Below are 24,032 nucleotides of genomic sequence, written 5' to 3' on the forward strand. Positions count from 1 at the left end.
TGAGAGTATTATAAAAGCAGTCTGCTGGGGCGGGCAATACAACCAACATGCTGAGGAGCAACCCCATCTCCATACAGCAGAGCTGTACTTGCAGAAGGCTATAGAGCCCACAACCAAAATGCCAGTTAACTGCATCTCTGTCTCTATGTGCAGTTTCCACAAGCTTACACTTACAGCAGCTCCCTAAACAAGGTCAGCATCTGGCACTGCTAGAAAAGAAAGGAAACTGAATTAAACCTCAGACCACTGGCTTCCTGCCTCCATCTATAGTAGGAAATTCAAAGTCTTCAGCACACAGACTCAAAGACACCTGCGGTGGCACAGAGAAAAGCAGAGACAACAAAACAGGAGCAGGTCAAAGCACTTTGAAAACAGATGTGACCTGCACTAACCTGAACTGATTGGTCTCAACTTCCTACCACTTAAAGTGACATTAGACTGCTTTAATGTTTCATCTTTGTGATAGGAGTTAAAGCAGCCACATTAAAAATTAGTGTGAGCTTTGGGAAAGAACTTTTATACCTTAAATTGACTTAGAACTGTGCTCCATCATGGGACTGGTGAGACAATACCTGTACCACAGTTACTATAACCACTAGATCACTATACCTCTCTGTAGAGGTTTTATTTCTCCTCACCAAATCTGGCGCCACATCCTAAAACTCCTTTTATGCAAACTTCATTGTGAAGCTACAGAAGAAACCAACCTGTAGAGCTGAAAACAATCCCCAACAGCTGCCTTGAAATCATTCCATCTGAGAAGAGAATTAAACAGATTCAGGTTTTTAACCCCAAATTAGTTATGAATAAAGTGCTTCAAGAATTACAGTGAAAAATCCTCATATTAAACTCGTACCAGCAGCAGGTAGAAGAATGTTCTCGCTATATAAACAAAAGCAAAGCTGTTTGCTTTCTGGATAGAAATCATTAACCCTCATCACCCTGATTAATTACTTGCTATTTTTAAACCTGCAGACATTCCTGCAGTTCCTTCCAGAACACATGCATGGGAAACCAACAGGCCCATTCCCTTCTTCCACTGTGTGACAGAGAACAAATCGACCACAGCAGTATCTTTAGTTCATGACAAGCTGCAAACCAACACCGTTCCCAGTACCTTGTCCTGCCCCTAAGCTGGACACGGTCTAGTGGGAGAACAGCGCAGGGAGTCTAACCATATTCAGAGAAGGACATTAAATGTATTTACATCAGTCCAGATGCAACAACAACAAAAAGCTCCTGCTGACCTGGCTGCCAGCACCGAGGCAGTGTGTGTGTAACTGGGAAGGTTAACTCAGCACCAGCATTAGTGATGTAAAGAACAGCACACACTGACAATAGCAGGACATTAGTTGGAGCCCTTATGGCTGCAGTCCCCTGGGAGCTGCCCTCACCTACGCATTACTAGGACCTCTGAGGGTGTATTTTACACACAGACCTAAGCTCATGTATCCTATGATCCTTCTCACCCTGGAATTGAGAGGGGCATGTGTATGAAGCTTCTTATAGCCCTCCACAGCTCTGTTAGACTACCACTATCCAAATAATACTTTGCATATTACTGCAAAGTGCAAGTACCATTTGCTCAAGACAGAGCAATTTTTCAACTCAACACAAGCTACATCAGCCTGAATTCTTCAAACTCAGTAACAAAGCATTATTTAATACCTAACAGGAATTCCCTTGAGTCTCTCCAGGCATCCTCTGCCTTGAAACCGCAAACAGCATTGTTCTGGCTTTTACAATACCCTGTAAAAAGCAACTGAACCTCAAGGTGGTCTGAAGCACCACCCAGACACTCTATTCAAATAGTTTACAGTCTTTGCAAGAGGCCCCCAAGTTCTAGTATGGAAGCAAACCCAATTAGGAAAGCAATAACTAAGACAACTGCCCTCTTTAGCTCTTCATTACACAAGTTTACAGTTTTTCCCCTGAAGAATACCCTAAAAAGAGTCAAACATATTATGATGTTACTATTGTATTAGTACTACAATCCTATTTAGAAAGACGAATGCATGTGCATATACGCACAGGGAACATTTTACTAGGGACAAAAAGCAAATGATGAGCATTCAGTTTCAATCTCTTAATACACACACTGCCCCAAACTCAAGTGTTCCTTAAAATATGACAGGAAGTGCCTATTTGCTTTTCCTATTCACACTAATTCAGGTCTATTGTTGGCTGAAACAAAGGTCTTTCAACCTGCATCACCCGTTCCCAGGACATTTGACACCAGTTTATTAATATCATAAACATAAGAGGTAGAAGTGGCAGAAATCCAGACCCACTCCTGGTACCCGTCCTAAATAACCTCCGAAAGGCGGGTGAATAATCTCACAGGTTGTAGAACTACACTTATTCACAAGGAGGAACAAGCAGTTAGAGGTCACAGCTTCTCCTTGAGCTTGTTCTTTGGAGCCACTGTGAAAATCAAATACAAAAATACCATCTAAAATAATATATAATAATCATTTTAAAATCTGTCCCCAACCTTTCCTCCCTCCAAGCAGCAGAACTGCTCTGGCTCTTGAGCAAAATGGAATCATCAGCAAATCCAACACTTGTGCGTTTCCCAATACCAGCCAGCTGTACAACAGGGAAGCTACTGGGGGTTCAGTTCTCTGAACCTCACAAAATTCAGCTGCTGAGAACTTCCAACCTGTAAAGCTTCAGTCTGTTTTCAGGTGAGGAAAGGAGAAGAGCAGCCTTCCTACCGAGAATGTGTCACACCGGTTTGGAACAATCCCCCTTCAATCACAGCGTGCACTCCTCCTCACTCAAGGTTAGGATTATAATATTAAAACCCCAGAGTGGGAACAGTTGTTTCCACCCCCTGGATTACAGAACTGTCAAGGACTGTGCACCCCTTGAATTTAATTGCTATTTAACACTCCATCAGAAAGGATGTTTTTGATGTGAAATATAAACAAGAACAGCAGCAATATCAAGGAAATGAAGTACCTAAGCAACACCTATGTTTAAGAACCTAAATGCATTTTAACTATTAACTTAATTCATTCTGAAAGCATCATCTACTAAATAAAATCCATCTGATGATTAGATACCTGGCCTAGGTATGCTTGTGCCCTGCTCTTGTCACAGCACTCATCAGTTACACTTAACCTGGAAGAATTAAGTGTCCCTGTTTAGATGCAAGCAAAGAAACCCCAAACCTTTGGCTTCAATCACGTGCCACAGAATTCTGGCAGCCAAGGCAGTTTCGAACATGAGCCACAGGAGTTGTGCTCTCATTACAGCAGCACTGTTCAGCCTGCAAACCCTACACTCATTTATGACAGATCTTCCAGGACAAAGACGATAAAGGGGTTAAGTTATGTTTGTAGTCATGGAGTTACTCGCCATTTCTGTCCTTCTGTCTGTAAAATCACATACAGGTCCTACGTATCTCAGTATAGGGAACAAAACTAACCGTAGCAGGAACTAACTTCATGCCCACAATTACTTCATATGAGATCCCTTTAGGTGCCTGAATGTTCTATCACTCTCAAAACTGAGGGACTTGCTAAGCAACATGAGAGTCAAGACAAAAAGGCTTATAAAGAACAGATTTGATTATTTCTGCTCTAACACAGCATTTGTCTGGCTTTAGTCCTCTGGTACACAACTTGTTCCACCGTATTTTCTGCCTGCAGAGCTTTACTTTACAACATAGCATTAATAAAGTTACAACAAACTGTTCCTGCATAGCCAATTTCCAAGAAACTAACATCACAATTTTAGCACTGCCGAGGCCAAAAACCCAGATTTACTGATTTTCCAGAATTAACTTTATGCTGGACCAGAGGAATGAAACCTCCTCCATTCAGAGAAGAGTGCTGCTGTTCCCTACCTCCCTGAAAACATTCCTGCTGACCTGCAGGTGAAGGACATCCCACTAACCATATGCAGCAGGAAGACTGAGGAGACCACAACTCTGTCTCAAGCCTGGAAAACCTGTATTCTTAGGGTTCAGTCACAGCTCTACACACTCACCAGGCTCCTTCAGGACTTACATACAAGGCTTACAGAAGGGCTCATAACACTCCCAAGACATGCTATGACAAGTTATACACAGCATGAGGCTTCCCAAAATGCACTAGAAGAATTGGAGTGATGTTGATTCAAGCTTTATTTCTTCTCACTGTGAGAAACACGTCAGCAATGTATCTATTTTCCAGAAACCAGGCTCATTACCCTTGGTAGCAGGAGTGCTTTGCTGTATTGCCTCTTTTATTCATACTTCCATTTTCTTGAGGAGCTGTTCTCAATATGCCCAGGAGCAATGACAAAGAATGTTCAGGGAGGGGGGAAAGAATCTCAAGAAGCTCAGAAATACCATCTAGGCCTTAAAAAAAGAAAGTGTCAGCAGTTAAGCTGTTCTTCCCACTAAGTTGTATCCAGTTAATAGCATGAAGTCACTGCCTCTTATGGGTATCGGGAGTAATTTCCATTCAAGACCAGAGCACAATCCCCACACAGGAATTTCAGGTGCTCCTTCAAAGGTGACTTTAGACATTATGAAAGAAGTCATTCAAGGCTGTGGGTAGCTAAGATCTCAGGTATGTGCTTCTGAGACTCTAGAATCTCCACAGACGAAGGTTTTGTAGCACACATCCAACAGGACTAACAGTTATAATTGAAAGATGTGCACTGAGAGACTACACTAACAAGCTCCCAAGGTCTGTCAGCCCGTTCTCTGCGATGCCATCCCCGTTCCACTGTGACAGATGAGAAACACATTTGCTCGATAAGCAGGGGCTGAGCAGGACATGGAAGTGCCTCTGTCACTCAGCACAGGTTCCACAAGTACCCCAGTTATTCTCATGCACTTTGAGTCCCTGTAAAAGGGGCTTTGTTACAAATACTTCCAAGCAGCAGGCCTAGCAGAAATCAGCCCTGTGGCCCAGGCAGCAGCCGGATGGATTCATTCATCTCTCCTAATGCACAGGATGTTTGCAAGCTTCTCCTCAAGACAACAAATTACCTTACTCAAGATAGCTTACACCAATTATAGCTGAACACATCTACACTGAAGTTGACCTTGTATTACTTATTCAAGAGGGTGTTTCACCTATATAATACCTGAAAAACCTGCACTACCAAAATTAGCTCTCAATTCACATAAGCAAACATGCAATCGGCAAAAACGTTAAAAGGATGCTTTAATTTGGATGTCTGTTCACTGAAAAAGTAAATCATCTCTGGTTGTATTTATTTGAACTACTACCTAAAGTCATTACCTAATGGCTGTTATTTAAAAAACACAAACTTCAGTACTAAAGGAAAACATACCTGCTGCTGCTTCTATCTGTTCATTTGTATTAGTGCTTTCCCTATGCTCAAGCCAGGTAATATATGAGTCCTTGAAACCAATTCCAATCAGTAGCTACTTCTCAAATGCTGCTGACAGCCCCCCCACCCTGCAGAAACCGTTCACATCCACCACAGTGTCTACCCCCAAGCACACACTAACAACACCAGCTCAACAGTCCCCTCAGCAGACCTTACTTTAGATGTTTTCAGAGGCTTGTTTGTGTTCCCAAGTAGTACAGAGCTATTTATGGAAAAATCTCTGCTGGAATCACAGCCAGGATTTCAATAGGCTGCAGAGCACAGAAAAGCCAGCGGTTGGTTTTCTGTTTGCAAATAACAATATGTTTGGAAATAACATACTGTGCCATTGTTTTGCATGTACATAACAGAAGCCTTCAGGCAGTGCCTTTCTTGTCACTGAGAATGCTACAGACTCAGAGCACTGGAATATCTTGATTTTCTCTTTTGCTGAAGCCACTCTAATACATACACTGCAGGTGGAAAATTAGCAGCAGTATTTTAACAGAGCATCATTGCTTGGCAATGCCCTTCAGAAGCAGCTACTGGAATTCTGTGACTTGGTGATATAAACACAGCTCCCAGAAGCCATATGGCTGCTTCAGACTTCTCTCACAGTCTTTGACCGAAGCTTTTATTTCAGGTGCAAAAGCTAAGGCCAAAGATTTCCAAGGCTTCTAATCTTCATGTGTAGAATGCAAGAGACCATTGTACCTCAGACAACAGGTGAAGTGCCTCCTTCTAAGGGAAATGAAAGCAAAAATCATTCTTACCTACTCTAAGAGAAAGGGGAGGAAAGGAAGGAGGGAGGCAGGCACATTCACCCCATGGGCTTCAGGCAGCTTGCTGGAAAGCACAGTGCCTGTGAAGGTCACAAGTACAACTGAAGTTTCCAGCAGAGATGAATGCACAGTCCTAAGTGACTGGAATAGAAATTTCTGATCTCTTCACTCTCCATGGGTATTCACTCCTTCAGCAATTCATTTTAATACTTAATGTGCTTCTTACTGGCACTTGGAACCTGAAAAAAGAGTCTTCTTTTTTTGTTAACTCACTTGGCAAGTACCTCCCTGTGTTTCTATTCTGGCCCAAGCACGTAGGCCTCAGCTCCTTAAAACACACTTTTATTAAGCAGGGGCCAACACCAGTTTCTGGCCTGGACTTTCAGAGACCATTGACACTTGCTTCTAGATGCAAAATGCAATCTATAGATCTTGACAACTTTAAGGCAGACTCTTTATAACACATCTTAGAAGTATATATAGAGAGAGTCTACTAATCTGAGCAAAACACCTACCTTGATTTTTAAGTTAGTTATTTTACATATCTTACGTTTTCTACTTATAGATTAGGACCTTTTCTTTGGATTTTGGAAGAGCTGTAGAACAAAACAAACAGAAACAAACAAAATGGAGACTGTTTTGTATTAGTGTCCTGCAAGGACCTTAAAGGTCCTTGAAGCAACTTTGAAAAGTTTCAGAACTCTTGTTTTGAGGAAGAAGCACATTTGTCTCCAGACAAGGAAAACAAAGCACGGAGGGATTAAAATGACCACTGACCTTCCCGATGGAACAGCTCGGGGTGATTACTTTGTGTTATCTCCATTTTTGTCCACGCAGATAATTAAGTTTAAATCTAAACTTAAAACTTGGTAGCAAGTTCAAGACTAGTAACAGCTAAGAAACTTGAGCCTCAGTCAAAAGCCTGGTTAGAAAGCACATGAATGGGAAGGTGCCAAACAACCTCCAGTTGAACACTGCATAATTATAGAACTTCTGGAAAAAGAACTCAACATAGACATAAACAAGCTCACAAGACCAAAGAGGCTCCGTGGCTGCTCCACCACCTCCTGACTTCTTCCAAAGGACAGCAATCAGTAAGAAGCAAAGACTGAGCCAGAAATGTTCCTTCAAAGGATGCAAACACTTGGGTCATAGCACCTTTCCTAACACCACACATGCTTAGTAACCCTTGTGCAGGCACAGAGCCCCAGAACACAGAGGTGACCTAGTGGCACAGTTGTAGATGGCAAGTTAGAACATACTCCCTTGATTTTCAGAAACAGCAGAAAGATGAGAATGCTGCAGAAACAAGTGGATGTCTGTTATTCCTAAGGTTTTGGTACAAGCTTGTTCAGGTCAAATCAAGGAGAAGAATCCACAGGCTCCAGGGAGCCAACAACCTGATGTGCAGAATCTCTGAGTGTTCTGTTTTGTTTAAATGCTCTTCCTGCTGCACTTCCCTCAGAGGCATCCAAATATTGTCACAGACAAAATTGCTGGGTTAAGCACAGCATGTGTTCTGCTCCAGTAACACAACTGGTACATTACCAGCCCCCACCACTTTCAGCAGTGGGTTATCACTTCCAGAAGAGTCTGGAGCAAGAGGAAAGATCCTGAGCAGTTCTTGAAAAACAAAAAAGAAATAAAGATTCAGAAGAAAAAGGTAAAACCGAGGCTGTGATAAGAACAGACTGAGAAAAGGCAGAAGCATACACAGAAAGGTCTAACAGGTTTGTCAGCCATTCCTGCCAGTTCCACATCCTGCTAAAAGAGCTTATGAATGTTTCACTATTACCTCTCTAAAGCAGTGCCATTCTCACACTGCCAGACTATGGAATGAAAACGGTTGTGGGCTTCAACTTCAATCACTGTTTGTTCACACTGATCTTTTAGAAGAGATGTCCTCAAGCACGAGTCTCATTTTACTCAAAGTGCAGTTTCCATATGAAACCCTGCACAAGGATCTATCTGCTATAGGCACAAAAAGGCTGAGGAATAGGCTGAGCCAAGTTTTCCACAGCACCAGTTTCACATGTTGCCTTAAAACCATCACTGTTATCTCCAAGAGAAGCAACCATCCATTCACCTCTCACATCCCTTGTCCCATCCCTGCAGCACCACTACCTATCGCACAAGCGTGCTACAGTTTGACTAATCACAATGGGGAAGGTAACTCGGGATACAGTTAAACTGATAGCAAATAATCCAAGACATTTTTCATCCAGGACAGTCTCCCAAAGTTATCACTAAGCTAAGGGAATCTGGGTCAGCTCAAAGCCAAAGCTCAGGGAAGGACCGTATCTCTGCAGCAGCAGTTACCTGAAGTGACAATGAACCTATAGGCAAGACAGGAGGCAATGTGAATTTTACTTCCCCTTTCCATACCAAGGCCACACTCCAGAACAAGCTGAACAGGAGGATTATTAAAAGACAATCCAAGGCTTTATTTTTTAATGATCTCCACCATTTATATGAATTAATCCTTACACAATGCACCAAGAACATGACCTAACAAGTTAACTTTGTTCTGTAATTCCCCTGGAAAAAAGTCCAGTAGCTCTTACACAAGTGTGTTAGGGAACCATTATATATTTATGAGCGTTGAAGCTCAAGGTTCAGTTCAGTGTGTTGGTCTGTCTGCTGGGCAAATTGACATTGAAATCTGAAGTTACACTGAACACGTCCTCCACACTCCATTTATGAGCACTACACACAACACACAGGGCAGAATTTCTGTGCACCATCTTCCAGCAGGAGAAAGCTCAGCTGACATGACTACTTTTAAGAATCAAACAGTGGTCCCTGGAATGCTTTTTCTATTCGTTAAGGTAAAAGGAAACATCTCCTAGCGTTTAACAGACAAGAATGTATTAAAATTACTCCAAAGTTTAAATAAGCAGCTATAGTTTGAAGTCTCAGTTACCTCAACTGCTCCTGAATATATGCAATTATCTGCTCTCAAGGTCTCAAACCCCGAGTGCCAACTGTGTGTGCTTGGAGACTGCATTATTCCCAGAGCATTAATGGAAGAACTACAATTGAAAATGCAAGGAGAAACATTTCCACACAAAATGCATTCTATAGACCCGGGAAATCAATCTCTCTTACAACACAACTCGTTTAAAACCCTCTTTTCCTGACCCTAAAATTGTAATTCTTCCAAAATTAGACTCAAGCGTAACTGCCCAAGGGGTTTAACATGGGGCCTGAGCAGGCTGGTTTTAATGCTGCTGCCACTTGTGGGTTGCTAAGAGGAAAATACATTTTTATAAAGACTGGCTGACCAAATTAATAATTTCTCCTCCAGTGCCCAACAAAAGCACAGTAACTTAGAGGCAGAAGCTCACAGCCCCTCCTGGATCTGTAACTCACAGGGATGCACAGGGGCCTCCATTATTTTCAGTAGTATTACAGAATCACAGAATCCCAAACCGGTTTGGGTTGGAAGGGACCCTTAAAGCTCATCCAGTTCCAACCCCTGCCACAGGCAGGGACCCCTTCCACTGGAGCAGCTTGCTCCAAGCCCCTGTGTCCAACCTGGCCTTGAGCACTGCCAGGGATGGGGCAGCCACAGCTTCTCTGGGCACCCTGTGCCAGCGCCTCAGCACCCTCACAGGGAAGAGCTTCTGCCTAAGAGCTCAGCTCAGTCTCCCCTCTGGCAGGTTCAAGCCATTCCCCTTGGCCTGTCCCTACAGGCCCTTGTCCCAAGCCCCTCTCCAGGTTTCTTGTAGCTGTTTTTTTATCAGTTTGCACTAGTACTTTGTGATGCCTCGTTGGCCAGCATCTTAATGTAGGGCAAATGCAATACCCCAAAACCTTCCAGCTGCAGAAGGGAAGATGGCAAGACCACCCATTGTGTAACACTACCTGCTGCCCAGAGCAGTGTCCTCAAGCAGGACACTGGGGAGCCAGAAAGCCAGCGGGAGCGTAAAGGAAGTCCTGCTAGATAATAAAATCATTACCAAGTGCACACACACACAAAGCATCAATACTTTGAACACAAGACACCTTTTTAGGCTTCCCTCATTTTCACAAAGGCTCATGTAACAGCATTAAAAAATGACAACATCCTTTCTATTTCCAGCTCGCTTACATACTAACCTTACAAAAGCAGCAGTTAGCTAGTACATGCTGTAAAAGCATAACTGAGCCATAAAGCAATATAACAAAGCTGTAATTCCATCTATTCCACTCAAGTTTAAAACCTAGAGGACTGACCAGCTGTTGTTATTTTGACTATAAGACCTACTGCTGCATCTTGAAAGAGATTATTCTGAATTGGTCTGGATCAAGTAGCATGCTTCCTGTATTTCTCTCCTTTTATCCTCATAGGAACACAGTAACTGTTGTCTCTATTCACATTCACAAGTGCCAACCTATACCAAGACTTTGCATTTATTTCAGTTAGTCTCATTTCAATCAGTTGAGAGGGTAAACCTCAGTCTCACATGAACCCTGAACTCTGACTTACTCCACAATGCTCCATGCTAAAGGTATTATAGACATAGTTATGGTAGTGCATGTTATAAAGCACTGAAAATATGGAAAATACCCTTCAGGCAGTTATAAAAGCATCTCATACTAATGCAATGGCTTTGGAAACACGGTGTGTCCTAAAGAGGAAAGAACAAATAGTAGCCTTAACTTGGTACCATCAGTGATTGAGGTATATACAAGAGGTATAGTACATTGCAAATTTAACTGGCTGTACAATCAAACAGCATCTACAGCAAGGCAGGCATGATTCTACAGCTTTTAAATGCAAGACAATACATTAGTTTAGGTGAAGACAAAACCCAAACAAGGGATCAGTTTTTCAAATCATATTAAGAGGGATAGAATACAGTAAGAACAGGTAACCATTTGTCAGATTCTCTTTTAAGTGCTTTACAGTAAAGCAATCAGTCAGTAATCTGGCTCCCACTTAACCAGTATACTTTTCTGCAACTGCTCCCAAGAAACTAAACTCTGCTGGTAGTAGCACAGCTCTCACTAACAGAGCTAGCAACACTGCTAAACAAACGTCATTTCCACATAGTGCCCATGTGGACACTGAAGAAAGAAAACCCACTCTATGAGTATTAGTTTTGCTGCAAAACACACGTTGGTAGGATTATTTACACCAGTGATAAATGCCATGGGGTGTGCTCCTGCACATGTGTACACGCCATCCCATTTCAAAAGCATCTGGAACTGCCACACTGCACAGCATTTTGACAACTGGCTTAGACCTACCTAAACTCATGCTGCTACCAGATGAGGGAGTTCCACATCCCCCACCTGCCCCCAGGCCCATGTTTTCATCACCCCTTCTTTACACATCCACACAGCCTGAATGAAGTTGAGGGATCTGATCTGACCACAACATAACCCAGCAGAAATCTCCAGGTCCATCTGCTTTCAGCAGCAGCACAGACTTGGACCAGCTTCAGTCTTCACTTCTAAAAGACGATGACCAGTGATGCAGGACCTCTGTGCACCATGCCAAAGCTTCCACTAATTATTTTGGCCAGCACTGTAACTCAGTCTCTTAAGGTTACAGTACCAGGACTGGATATATTCTGTTGCTGGCCTCCAGACTGCACATGTTCCAAGTATATACCTTGAAGAGCAAAGGTTTAAAGTCCTTTCCACCATTTGCAATAGCAGGGTCTTGTGTTGACTGTATGTAAAGTCCTGTAAAGAGACCAGCCATCTTCAAGAGTTCCTGGTATTCCTCTGAGCTACCTGATCACCCCCCCCCACAATGCTGGCACAAGTGCACAGAGAGCACTGCAGAGAGCACTGAGAACCAGATGAGGGTTCAATTCAGCCGAAAATTAATCCAGTCATAAGCACAATTTTCAGTATTTTTCATCTGGATCAGCTTCCCCAACAACTTGATTGTGCAGCTACACGAGCACTTGTGCCAGCAAAGTGGGAAGGAGTGCCTCTTTAAGCAGAAATGCTGCCAAACATGTAGCCATGGCCTAAATAGGCGAGTCAGAAGAGAACAGAAAGACTGGGGGGGGGGGGGGGGGGGAAGGCAGACAGTACAGCTAGCAACACCCAGCTCTTAACTCTTACTTCAGCACTGCCTCCACTAGGAGTTTTATTCTTCATTTTAGCTCTTCCAAACCATCCTATGAAGCTACAACTACCCAGAAAGCCCATTTGTAGGGTAGGTAGGCCCACACCTGAATGGTTTAGGTAGCATAAAGCATGAAGTTTCACAATGCTGATAGAGAGCTGCGATCACCAGCACCGGCACTGAGAGCCAAGCTGCGCTCCTTTGTACTGCTGGAGTCTGATGGTTTGATCACTGGAACCACCGTACTGACAACACAGAACACTCACTCCTTTTTCCAACTCATTTTTAATTTAAGCCAGAAAGATTCCAAGAAGAGCAAAGCATTAGAGAAGTAACAGAACAACACTGGTCAGCATGACTGACAAGCTGAAGTGCCCCAGCTAGCAAACCCATGTCAAGAGCAAGCACTGAATAACTTTAGGGAGCTCAACAGCCACTTACTATTTAGCTGTTTGCTAAATGCTCTTTGTTGTGGGGGACTCTGCACTTTAGCTGAACGCTTTAGTCAATCCACAGCAGCAGTTCCTGCAACACAGCAGCCTATTTCTCTCCCTCGATACAGTCAGTCATTCTGCAAACAGCTGAAGACAGAAGAGCTGAAATACAGAAGCAGGCTTAGGAATACAGAATAGGGCCATAACCTTCTGGCTTTTTACTTACCTATAGCATATTTTAAACTACTCCTTATAACCAAACCCATTACTAGTCCTTGCTCCTTCTAACTAACGTTACCTTATGAGAACATAACCACAGCCTTCCAAACCCCAAATTAAGCTCCCTCCCACAACTATACCTCAGTCTTTCTTCATCATTATGACTGCAACCTCTCACACCTTTGCTAGTTTTCTGTGTTAATTTTTGCTCCCCTCCTACTCCATCAACTCCCATTAAAAAACCACCCAGCAGTGACTTCCATACCACCACCATTTCCCTTCTGTGACTCCTGCCCACAAACACAGCTTGGTAGAAGCCCTTCTTCCCAAATGATGCCAGCAACATCCCTCCATCTACAAGGCACCAGCCCCTACTCATCAGCTGCTGTAAGCCTACAGAACCAGATGTGCCCCTAGGAACAACAGACTGGTGGGACAGAGCTAAGCAACCTTCTGAAGCAGACTCAGCAGCTCTAATCCACTATTACAGATACGTGTTACTTGACAAAGAAAAAGCTTTCTGGTAAGGCAAGAGATGGTGATCTCCAGATCATGGTAAACTGCTTTTTACAGCAGTCCCCACTCCTGGCTTCGGTTTTCCTTACTCTGAGATAACTATTTTTGTGCACTGAAGACAAACTCCCATCACTGAAGCAACAACAGTTCCCATAGCTGCTCTGCAGCTTTGGAGTCTGCCAAAAATAAACACAAAACTACACTCAAAAGATATAACATACCCAGAATCAAATAGAGAAAGCATTCCTGAGTGAGGGAGAAGTCAGATCTTGTTTGTGTCTCTGACCACACACAAAAGAGGGGGCTGGGGAAAAAACCCAAGAGACTGCATCTCTTCCTCGTGCACACAAACCGAACCAGACCACAGCAATGTCTTGAGTATGAAACAACTCACAGGTTATTAATTCAGAGACTATTTGGGCATGAAATAGTTAAACACCTTGTCAAACTCAGGGTTAAAGCTTAAGACTTAAGTTCCTGGCACCCCTTCTCAGACCCAGACTATCAGACTTTCACATATCTTTGGATTATACTTGAAAGAACATTTAGACAGAAGCTTGACTCTTTTCCTTTTGCCAAGTAATTAAACAAATTTGACTTTATTTGTTCTGAAGTACAACCTCATTCCATTAAGCAAGTGTCTAGCTTTCAGAGACAGTTTAAACTCACAAATCTTAGCTGTTTCCAATTGGAGCTGCCATTATGCCACATCTTGGAGAGCACAAGAGCAGAAGAGTAAAAACAAGTCCCAAACCAACAATTACATTGTAGGAATAGGCTCCAGCAAGACAAATATAAAATTAAGGGAGAAAAATACCCTTTCCCTTACGCACTGGGCCATTAAATTACAAAAAGGCAAGCTTTGGCCATCAGTTCAAATGAAGGACCCTAAGGCTAAGTCTAACAGCATTCCCATACTTAACTTTGTGATCCAATAGGGCCAGGCCAGAGTTTAGAACCAAGGATAAATTCCATACATACCAGGAGAAGAGAGGCTAGTTCTCTGCCCCACACACATCCATATTCTTCAAGTTAGAGGAGCTTTGCCACAGCAGAACCACACAGGCAGGTCTGCAATATAAACCCTCTACCATCACCTTTCCTCAAGCTTTAGTTACAGCTTTCCCCCTTCTTTTGCTTCCACCCTCACTAGATCTAACAGCATCACATCTATTACAGAGTACTTATAAAGCCAGAAAATTAAGAACCATATGTATCAGAGTTCATGTTTCAGCCATCAAAGCCACCAAGTATTGACTTTGCAATAGACAATCATTCTAGCCTAAGGATCTAAAGAACTACAGGTTACACATATTACATGCAGGTTCCACCATCACGTCTGACCTCAGATGCTCTGGGAGCTGTGTACTAATGTTTGTAGCAAGCTTTTTAGTGTTGCTGCCACTATCACTGTATTAAAAACACTACCCTTCATTGGTCTGGTTTACAGGCAATCAGAGAGGCCACCAGGTTTGCATTCTACAGAGTAATGCAATGAAACTGATACAGTTTTCTTGGTTAACACTTTATTAGGTTAGTTGAGGCCAGCTTTCCAGCATCAACACCACATTAAGAGCAGGAAGAAAACAGAAGGCAAAACCTCCCATTTCTTTCGGGTTTGTTTGCTCCCTTTGTTATTAGTGAAGTTTCACCTTTCCACAACAGAAGTTACTTTTAAGTTCGAGCTCTAATGCCATTAAAAACCCCAGTGATCCACAGCCTGGGTGCTACAGCACACACGTGGCACTGTCCTCAGTCCCAGACGTGATGCGAGTCCGTACTCATTAGCTGCAGACCACAGCAGTTAATTAAAGTTTCAGACAGCCAGATTTTCTTCAGCTTTCACCATGGTGCCTGCCACAAGAAAGAAGACACAAGGGCAGGGAGGCAAAAAGGTCCTCAGACTACACTGAGAGCCACCTCCACTCACCCTCGGGTGTTCGGAACGAAGAGCAGGAGCATGCAGAGCTGCTGCTCCAGTTTCTGCAGGAATCACACAAGGCTGTTTCATTCAAATGAAGCTTGAAGCTAGAAATACAGCTAAGAAAAGGAAAAAATGCAACCAGCTTGATACACTATTAACCTGTCCAAGAGTATCACAAGGAGGCATTACAAAGCATAACAAGAACTCAAAGGACTGCATGGAAGCTGCACTTCCACTCTGATTAGACAGTTGGCTTTCAACCGTTTCCAGCATGAATTGTGAGAGCTGAATACACAGGAAGAGAACTGCAGCTCAACAAATTCATTACAACCACGTGTAACACCAACCTCGGGACCTCTCTCCAAGATCCAGGCACCAAAATTTCACCACGTGTTGCATTACATCAAAGGGTTTGCATGTTAAGACTCATCCCAAGTCTGCCATAGCTGACAATGGAATTAAAGTCCTTTTTGCTCTCTGGGCCATAAAAAATCAGAAGGTACTTCCTCCATAAAACCAAAACTGGACATTCTTAAGGATTCTGGAAGCATCCTGACTGCCTGAACAGAGGCTGGTCAGTTCACTGGCAGTGAAAGCTCCCCTGAACTCCAGCACTGCACAGTACAGTGCTAACCTGTCAGGAAGCCTGAGGCTGGCAAGTCATCTCTTGCCACACCAAGTACAATACTAAGGAAGTTATGGACTGAGTATTTCCTGACTCCTGCATTTCCAGATCCCTGTAAAAGCCACTTTTACTCTACAAAGAGAAGCTCATAACTATTACATACTCGTCAATGTGTCTATTTTAATGAAGAATTATTTGCACGCACCAGCCAGATGACCACGACTTCCTCAGTATTTGTTCTAATTAGGGATTTGGTTTGGTACGCAATGAAAGGTCACAGAAGTTAAAGTCTGCCATGGCTAATAGAACCATACTGCACTTCAGTTTTGAGCTCAAGCTTTAAAAGAGACTTCCTGAAGAACTGAAAATTCAACTTAAAGAATTGCTACAGCTTTCTTGTTTCCAAAAGGCAGCTTACATGTGACAGGAGTCTGTGAAAGTGCATCATTTGCCACATGCTGCAGCTACTACATAAAACCAAGTCGCTTGTGTTTATACTGATTGTTCTGGCCTTTGGAAGTTTAATTTGAGCACATGTCTAATGGAAAAATAATGGAAACCGGAGTTACTGCTTTTCTAAATACAGCATTAATCTCACTTGTAACTCAGAGCATCCAAGATACATCAACCCCTTTTTTTATAGGAATTCTGTAAGTGCCAAGGCCAACTGCTTGCAAAAGAACAAATCTAACTCGTGATCCATGGGCTGTGTGGTGCAAACAGGACTTTATGGCAAGGAAATGATCCTTTTCCCTCAAAAAGGATTGCAGAGGAAATGTTCTTTAGCACAGTGGTGGAGCAGCACAGAGATGGTACAATCCCCCTCATGATCCCCAGTCCAAGGAAAAGAAAACAAGCACAGTTCTTGCTGTCACAATCAGAGGCAGCCATCTTAGTGTAAGGTGACATTTGTCACTGCCAGCTTGGACAAGTTTTAGGCAATTCCCAGTATTATTTCAAACACACAGTATGTAATAAGCACACACGAATATTCAGCTTTCTTCTTCTCCTGGCTAACAGAAGCTGGGAAGATTGGGAAAATTACTCGATCTTTATCTAGCAGTTAGATCTTCAAAGAGCACAAGCATTAATTAATTCTCCCAACACCTCCCTGTGGAATGCAAGTACCACATTCCCCATTCTGCAGATTAGGAAAAAGCACAGCTCAAAAGCTGAGTGACAGGAAAAGCTTAACCCTGGAAAACAACTCCAGCAAAATATTTCAGGAGCCTGAATTCAGCCTTTGTAAGAAGCGTGCTGAGGAGCACGCTCAAACCACAGTTGGATCCTGAATCAAGGTATCTCAATGCACATTAAACGTCTCTTTGCTTTGCTCGATTGCATGCAGGAACACCAAGGTATTTCAGGAAGGTTGCATTCACATCTCCCTCCCTGAGCGGCAGAAAAAAAGTCAAGAATAAGCAGTAAAAGAAATATTGCTCTTACCTTCTGCTACATCATCATCTACAGCGCCTTTCACCTGAGAAAAACACCACTGAATGTCATTGCCTCCTCCAGCTCCTAGAAAACACAACCACAGACGTGAGACCCCCCAGCAGCACAAAGAGCTCTCAGCAGTTCCAGGCTGACAGTTTGAGGCAGCGCTGTGCACGCCGCCTACTTCCGCAGCAGCACAATCCCCAGCTGCCCCTCCCCACCTTTTCCTTTACAGATACTGTTTTTGTCAGGAGCCCTTTGCCAGCGTCCAGCACGGCTTTAGCAAAGCCCCTGTAAGCAGCAGCAGCAGCGACAAGAGCCTCCTCCGTCGCCAAAAGCTCGCTGGACTCGGTAGCGTTGCCAGTGCCAACTTTAACTGCGCATTTAAAATGAGTGCAGGAAAATCCTGCTTCCCACCAGCTTCTTCCTACTTCAGAAGTCAAAACTCTACCGAAAAGCTGTGCGTTTTGGCACGTTCCAACCTTCCCTTCGCTATAAACCACGCGTCCATTCGATTCCTTCTTCTCCGAAAGCAGAGAACTCGACCTCCATACTAAAGGCTAAAGAAAACAGATTTTACCACGCTTTTAGAGTGTCTTCGCAGAAGTAACGAAAGCAGCTACCAGCCTGCAAACAAAAAGCAGCAAATCCGAGCAGCAAAGCAAAGAAGCAACCAGATGTGAACAAGTTCTACTACCATAGAACACGGAGCGAAGAGAAAACTTGAGGAACATTACTGCCTGGGCGGAAGGCAGTGATTCATTTGAACCCTGCCACCAAAACACACACCAAAATCACCACCCAGTTCTTTTGCATTTCATTCTGAGCAAATCACTGCCGGGCTGAGGCCGTACAGGAAGGGACTGAAATGGGCTTTGCCGCTCTCTGCTTTGCTTTTTTTTTCTCTAAAGCCACTGTCAAAATGGAACTTTTCCTCCACACAATTCAACCAGGCTGAGCAACAGATGGCACCTACACATTAATCCAGAGCTCTCTCTATGGCTTTGGGGATCAAAGAATAGAGAAGGGGCTTCTTCCCTCTTTCACACTAAGTTAAGGGAGGAAAAAAAGTCAAAAAACAAGGAAATTGGAATCCCCCAAATAATCTTTCCAGCATGGACCAGGTCTAAGGGGGTCGGGAAGTGCTGGAATACATCAGAGCCCAATCGGCATTTTTTACTTCCCTTGGCTTCTTCTCTCCAGAATTACAGACATCCAAGCTGCACCACCTGAGAAGGGGAAGGTGAGCACAAGTACCTATGCGAGAGATGTCAAGCTGCCTTTTGCAGCTGCAGGGGAAGGTTTACCACGCACACCTCTCCCCCAGATCCCATACAAGCTATTTTCCTGCCTCTCTCCAACCTCCTCATTTGTCAGACAGCAGCTGGCACCACGGAAGCGTTTGAAGGGGGCAGCTTTAAGGAAAATCACTGCTCTTTCTACGCAAGGCCAAAATTGTCTTTTTCATGCAATTTACTTGAACCAAGTTGGCACTTCCCCCCCTCCCGAAACAAAAAGAGGAGGAGGGTGGAGCATGGGCGTATGGTGTAGGGGGAAAAGGCAAAGCACAAACCTACCCAAGCCTCCCCTGCTCGCTCCTCCAAGAGCAAAGCGCTGAAAAGACAATTCATTTGCAGAGGAGGGGGATGAATACATCTCCAAGCAAGGAAATCGCAAGGAGAAGTAAGAAGGAAGAGATGCCTTATGCAGACACACTTCCAGCCTAGCGAGCAGAGCACTCCAGGATGCAAAATGGGGAGCAGGCACAGGAAGGAATGAGACAGAACACAGCAAGACCTGTGTTAATTACATCCTGTGCCCAATTCTAGTCTCGTTTGCAGGCTCTCAGAAGCTGCTCCCTACGGAAGGGTGCAGCCCCGCTCTGGACACAGGCACGTCTGCACCCCCGGCACCTCGCCGTGCCCAGCAGCACCTCTGCGCGCTCCCTCCTAACTCCACCTGAGAACAAATGCAGCGAACAAGCACAATGCAAACTGCAACAGGCAGAGCCCCCCCCGCCTGAACCCTCCTGCACACCCAACTTCCACACACCCGCTTCCCCCAGCCCAGCCCCTCCACCTCGCTGCTTCCATGCCTGGTTCCCCCCCACCCCCCGAAGCAGGGAAGGAGGAAGCGGTGGGTGGGAGGCAAGCTCCATTTCCCAGAACGGGGAAAAATAAAGGGATAAAGCCCAGGAAGGCGCAGGCGGAATGGGGGAAGCGGGGCCGGGAGCCAGCACAGGCGCCGGCAGCGCGGCGCGGCGGAGGCAGGGGCAGGCTGCGAGGCGCTAAGAGCGGGGGGCACAGCCCCGGCGGGCCGGGCCAAAGGTGCCCGGTGCCCATCTCCCGCCCGCAGGCCGCTGCCGCAGCCTCACCTGAGCCCCCCCTCCCCTCCCCGCCCGGCGGCGGCAGGGGCCGGGGCACGGCGGGGGCAGCCTCCCCTTACCTGCCATGTTGGGCTCGCGATAGCGGCCGCGGCGGGTCGGGCGGGCTCGGCGCTGCGCGGCGGAGCCGCCGTTGCCGAGCGGGGGGCGGCGGCGGGGGGCGGATGGCGGCGGATGGCGGAGGGGGTGCGGCCGGCTCCGCTCCGGGGCTGCCCCCGCTCCGCGCCTCGCTCCGGCCCCCCCCCGAACGCTACACTTTCAAAATGGCGCCGGCCGAGCTGGGGGTGACGTCACCCGGGCGGGCGGGGCGGTGCTCCGGGGAGGGCGGGGCGGAGCGGAGGGTCCCTCACCGCCCCCCGTAGGGCCGGGTGTCATGGCGGATGTCATGCCGGGCCCGCACCCCGGGGCAGCGGCACCGTGCTCGGGTTGGGCGGCAGCCGCAGCGCCGGGGGCTCATTCCCGGGGGGGGAACCTTCCTGCAGGGTCCCCGTGCCCCCCGGGGCGCTCCCCCTCCGCTTCACCCCCTCACTGGATCCCCGCCTTGCCGCCGGGGTTCGGGGTTGGTTCTCCCCGTTCCTCCACTCCCTCGCTTCCTTCTCTGCCATTTCCTCCCGCGGCAGTTCCTCGCCGTGGCCACAGAACCTGCTTGATGCACGTTTTCCGCCCTCTTGGCCGCTTTCCATAACGTCTGCAGGCTCGGTCTCTGGTTTCACTGGGGAGCCCAAGCGCGGCTTTGCCGCTCTCATTGCTATTCCCTGCATACACCCGGCCGTGCTCTGAGCCATTTTTAGCCTCCGCCACCTCTCACGCTGACAGCCAGCGAGATCTACAAAGGAAGGCTTCCAGCAGAGCCCAGCTTGGCTCAGCTCCTGCTGGCTCCGAAGGGATGAAGGCTCCTTTTTAGCTCGCTGGGTCCCAGTCGAAGCCTCAGCTGTGGCTCACACACAGGACTCGGATAATTGATTCAGTACGATCTATTTAAGATCTTGTGAAAGTCATCGGTTTCCCTGCACAGATGTTTGTGCAAACGTCATCTTTCTCCTCAGGCTGGGTAGAGCTTGTTAATCCAGGTTTCACTGGGACACTCATGAGCTCATCCTGCAAACCCAGCGCTGCCACAACCTCGCCATGTGCCTTGGAACAAGTCTCCCAAGTCATCACCTGCACCAACGGCATTTCCAGCTCAACACAGCAAAGAGGCGAAGGAGCACTGTGTTCTAGTCAAGTGCAGCCCAAAGCACAGAACTGCAGGAGTTGAACACCTCCACACACACACAAACAGGCACCAGCAATCCCCAGGTTGAAAACTGCTGTGGACAAAGGCAGATTCACCTCTACATCTGCAAATAAAACCAATCTCAGAAACAACAGCAATGGTTGAAAAAGGACTTGGCACAGACAGGGCATTCTGGGGAAACTCACCTAAGTTTGGGAATCCCTGGAACCAAGTGCTTTGCTTAGTCCATTTTGTGAGCAGTCCAAAGATCTGAAACCAGGCACAGCACAAGTTGGGAAGCAGTCACAACCATGACGGGATCTTCTGGGATCACATCAGCACTAACACCCAGGTCCACGGTTCCCAGAGTTCAAGAGCAAATTCACTCAGTCCTACACGTCTGTGGCCATGTTTAGGCAACACCAGACTGGGAAGGAAAGCAGCATTCCTTATTTGTCAGGATCCCTTAAAAACATCCTTTTCAACCCCGACAGAACTGGCCTGTCACCACGTAAAGTCAAGTCCAATCCATCCATTGCCTCTGTACAATTACTGCAGAATTTGGCCTTCAGAGTAGGATGAGCATCATTTCAAGAACTTGTTGCTTAAAAAAACAAAAGGCAATCAGACCTGCAATTAGCTCCGTAATAGAAATTAATGAAGCTTTAGTATATACCTTATAATTAAAACAAAATCCCTCTTAGAAAAGATTTAATATCATGGTGCCAGAAGGATGGATCCTAATTCCAGCATTTCAGGGTTTTATTTTGAACTAACTGAGCTACAGAGTATAATGAGGTATAATAAATAACATTAAATCACAGCCTGGGTAATTAGTAAGACATCTGGGGAATCACAATCACCATGTGGGTGTTCACTTGTTAATTCACACAACACAAGTCCTCCACAGAAAAGCCTCTCAGGTTGGATTTGTTAAAGGGCAATGGAGAACACACAGAGTGGCCAGTTCACAGCAGCATCAGTCAGGAGCTCAGTTAGAACAACCTAAACATCAACATGGAAAATGTGACTGGCAGCCAATAAAACATCTATTAATGTCAAATCACTGATCAAACAAGCAAGGCCTCAAAGAACTTTGTCAGCAGCTCACTTTGTGCCTGCTTTAGTTTCCCAGTGATTTGACCCGTTAGACAAGGCTATAATGAATTACAACAATTCGGTTTAGAAATAAGGGGAGTAATTATCACCAAAATTATCACTGGTATTTAGCAGTAGCTGAGCAATCTGGGGTCACCCCCAGGTTAATTCAGGGCAAGGCAATTCCCTGCAGCCTTCTCCTCTGCGCCTCACTCTGTCCGGCTTGAAGAGCCTCACAGAGACTTCCACTGCTTTTTGGCAGAGCGTTTCACAGCCTTTGCTCCTATTCACCCTGTGTTTCCCCGCTCCCCAGTCCAGGTAATTGTCTCTTCATTAACCACCATTACCAAAACAGTGCTGACTCACACCTTAAGGCTGCCACACTGAGCTCACGCTGAACACAAGGTCAGGCAGCCCCTGCCTCTGCAATGAGCTTCCGGCAGGCTCCCAGGGTGAGCCCCTCTGACCTCCTAAGGTCACATCCACACCAGCCTGGCTGGGGCAGGTCCTTCACACTTGCTGCAGGGCCAGGAGCACTCTGTGCCCACGCACAGCTCCAATTGGAGTTTTCTGACAGTATTTACTCAACCTGCATTCATTTTAACCCACCTGTAAAGCCCCAGTGGCCAGAGATGGTCAGCTAAAACCAAGGTTTAAACAAAGGCTTAAGCACTTCCAGTTCCTGCCTTGCTATCCTAAACTTGAGCACTGCAAAGACATACATTGCACTCTACGTCACTAGAGCAGCTCCACCAAAGTCACAGCTCTTCATTTCTGGAAAGGGGAGAATGTTTCTGGCAGTTGTGGGCATCTGTGCTGTTGGGGCAATAATAGTCAGAAGGGGCACAAAACATCATCCTCCCCTCATCAGTCAACTATGAGCAGTGATCAAAAGCAGAAGAGGATGGTCCATGACTTTCAGTTCACTTTGCAACTGGCAGTGATCTTCTAAAGAACCATTTCCCAAGGGAAACAACGTCACAGGCCTGTGCAATGGTTCTGTGACCACTGAGCAAACCTGTGACACAAAACCTCACTGGTTCTGGTAAAGAAGTTGCTTGTGTCATCTCAGAAACGTGAAGTTCACTGGGTTAAAGCTCTGTTACTGCAAGGGGAAGCCTCAGAATCTTCTCATAGAAATTACATGGGCTTTTTTCTTAACTTTAGCCTGGTGCAAGCACACATAAGAGCCAATTAGACTTGGGAAGAATTCCGTATCTTCATTACAGAAGTAGTTTGCAAGACAGGTTTAAAACCAGCTCTGAAGCTGATTTGGTTAGAGCACATCTAAATTACGATGATTGAAACCACAGCTTGCAAAATATTAGTCTAATGGATTATGTAAGCACAATTTGTACAGGATTCATGGACCTGAATCTTGGCAGGTTTATTTTAAAGCAAGAGCAAAAATACATGCAAGGATACAGGGAAAACCAGACCTGTGGAAAAGAAGGAAAAAGGCCTTAAAGGTAGAAAGAAGCCACCTCTTTGGAGGGAGGAAAACAAGTATTTTTCATCTAGAAGATATCCCATTATTTTGGGGTTAAAAGCTAAGAAAAAGGGATAACTTCAGATGTATAGAAAAATTACATTCTTCTTATTTTAAACATCTTAAGTATGTTTTTTTACAAACTCTGATTAGTTCTACTTGAGGGTGAGGCCAAAGAAAACCCAAGAGTAGCCACCAATCCCACTGACACTAAAACTGCAGCCATGAGAGGGGATTCACAAGACTTAGATTTAGCTCTTCCTGTAACATAGGAGCTGCAGTTAACAAAACACATCCTTCAGGATAACCTGGCACTGTGAGTCTTCCACCTCAGGATAATTTGGAACTCTGGAACCTACCAGCAGTAGGAAATAAACCAAAAATGAAACAAAATGAGAACAGTCATCCCGACCTAAGCACCATGAACACAAAGCACTCACAAAGTCTTTTTATTCTAACAAGAAAGATTAAACACTGAACTACATTGCCAAAAAACTCAGCAGCA

The 24,032-nt window shown here is 45.3% G+C and overlaps 2 protein-coding genes across 4 annotated transcripts in view; both read right to left on the reverse strand.

Moving 5' to 3' along the window:
- Nucleotides 1-19,982, reverse strand: part of PPP2R2A (protein phosphatase 2 regulatory subunit Balpha) — a 39,859-nt gene extending 19,877 nt beyond the window's left edge. Inside the window, exons 1-2 of one of the 3 annotated variants that reach the window (XM_061349732.1) lie at nt 19,787-19,982; nt 17,351-17,425 (exon numbers count right to left, since the gene is read on the reverse strand). In XM_061349732.1, coding sequence (XP_061205716.1) covers nt 17,351-17,425; nt 19,787-19,793 — 82 coding nt within the window. In that variant the 5' untranslated portion in view covers nt 19,794-19,982. Of the gene's footprint in view, nt 1-17,350; nt 17,426-18,038; nt 18,105-18,918; nt 19,013-19,786 lie in introns of those variants that run through there. The other 2 variants (XM_061349729.1, XM_061349730.1) reach the window with 2 other exon arrangements.
- The window catches only part of CDCA2 (cell division cycle associated 2), a 251,906-nt gene continuing 231,136 nt past the window's right edge, over nt 3,263-24,032 (reverse strand). Inside the window, exon 17 of the mRNA XM_061349735.1 lies at nt 3,263-3,274. The gene's annotated coding sequence lies outside the window, so the exon portion shown is untranslated. The remainder of the gene's footprint in view (nt 3,275-24,032) is intronic.

Source organism: Neopsephotus bourkii, unplaced genomic scaffold (assembly GCF_033783945.1).
Source record: "Neopsephotus bourkii isolate Nb327-2 ecotype Australia unplaced genomic scaffold, CSIRO-AGI_Nbou_v1 NB_457, whole genome shotgun sequence".
Classification (NCBI taxonomy): Eukaryota; Metazoa; Chordata; class Aves; order Psittaciformes; family Psittacidae; genus Neopsephotus; species Neopsephotus bourkii.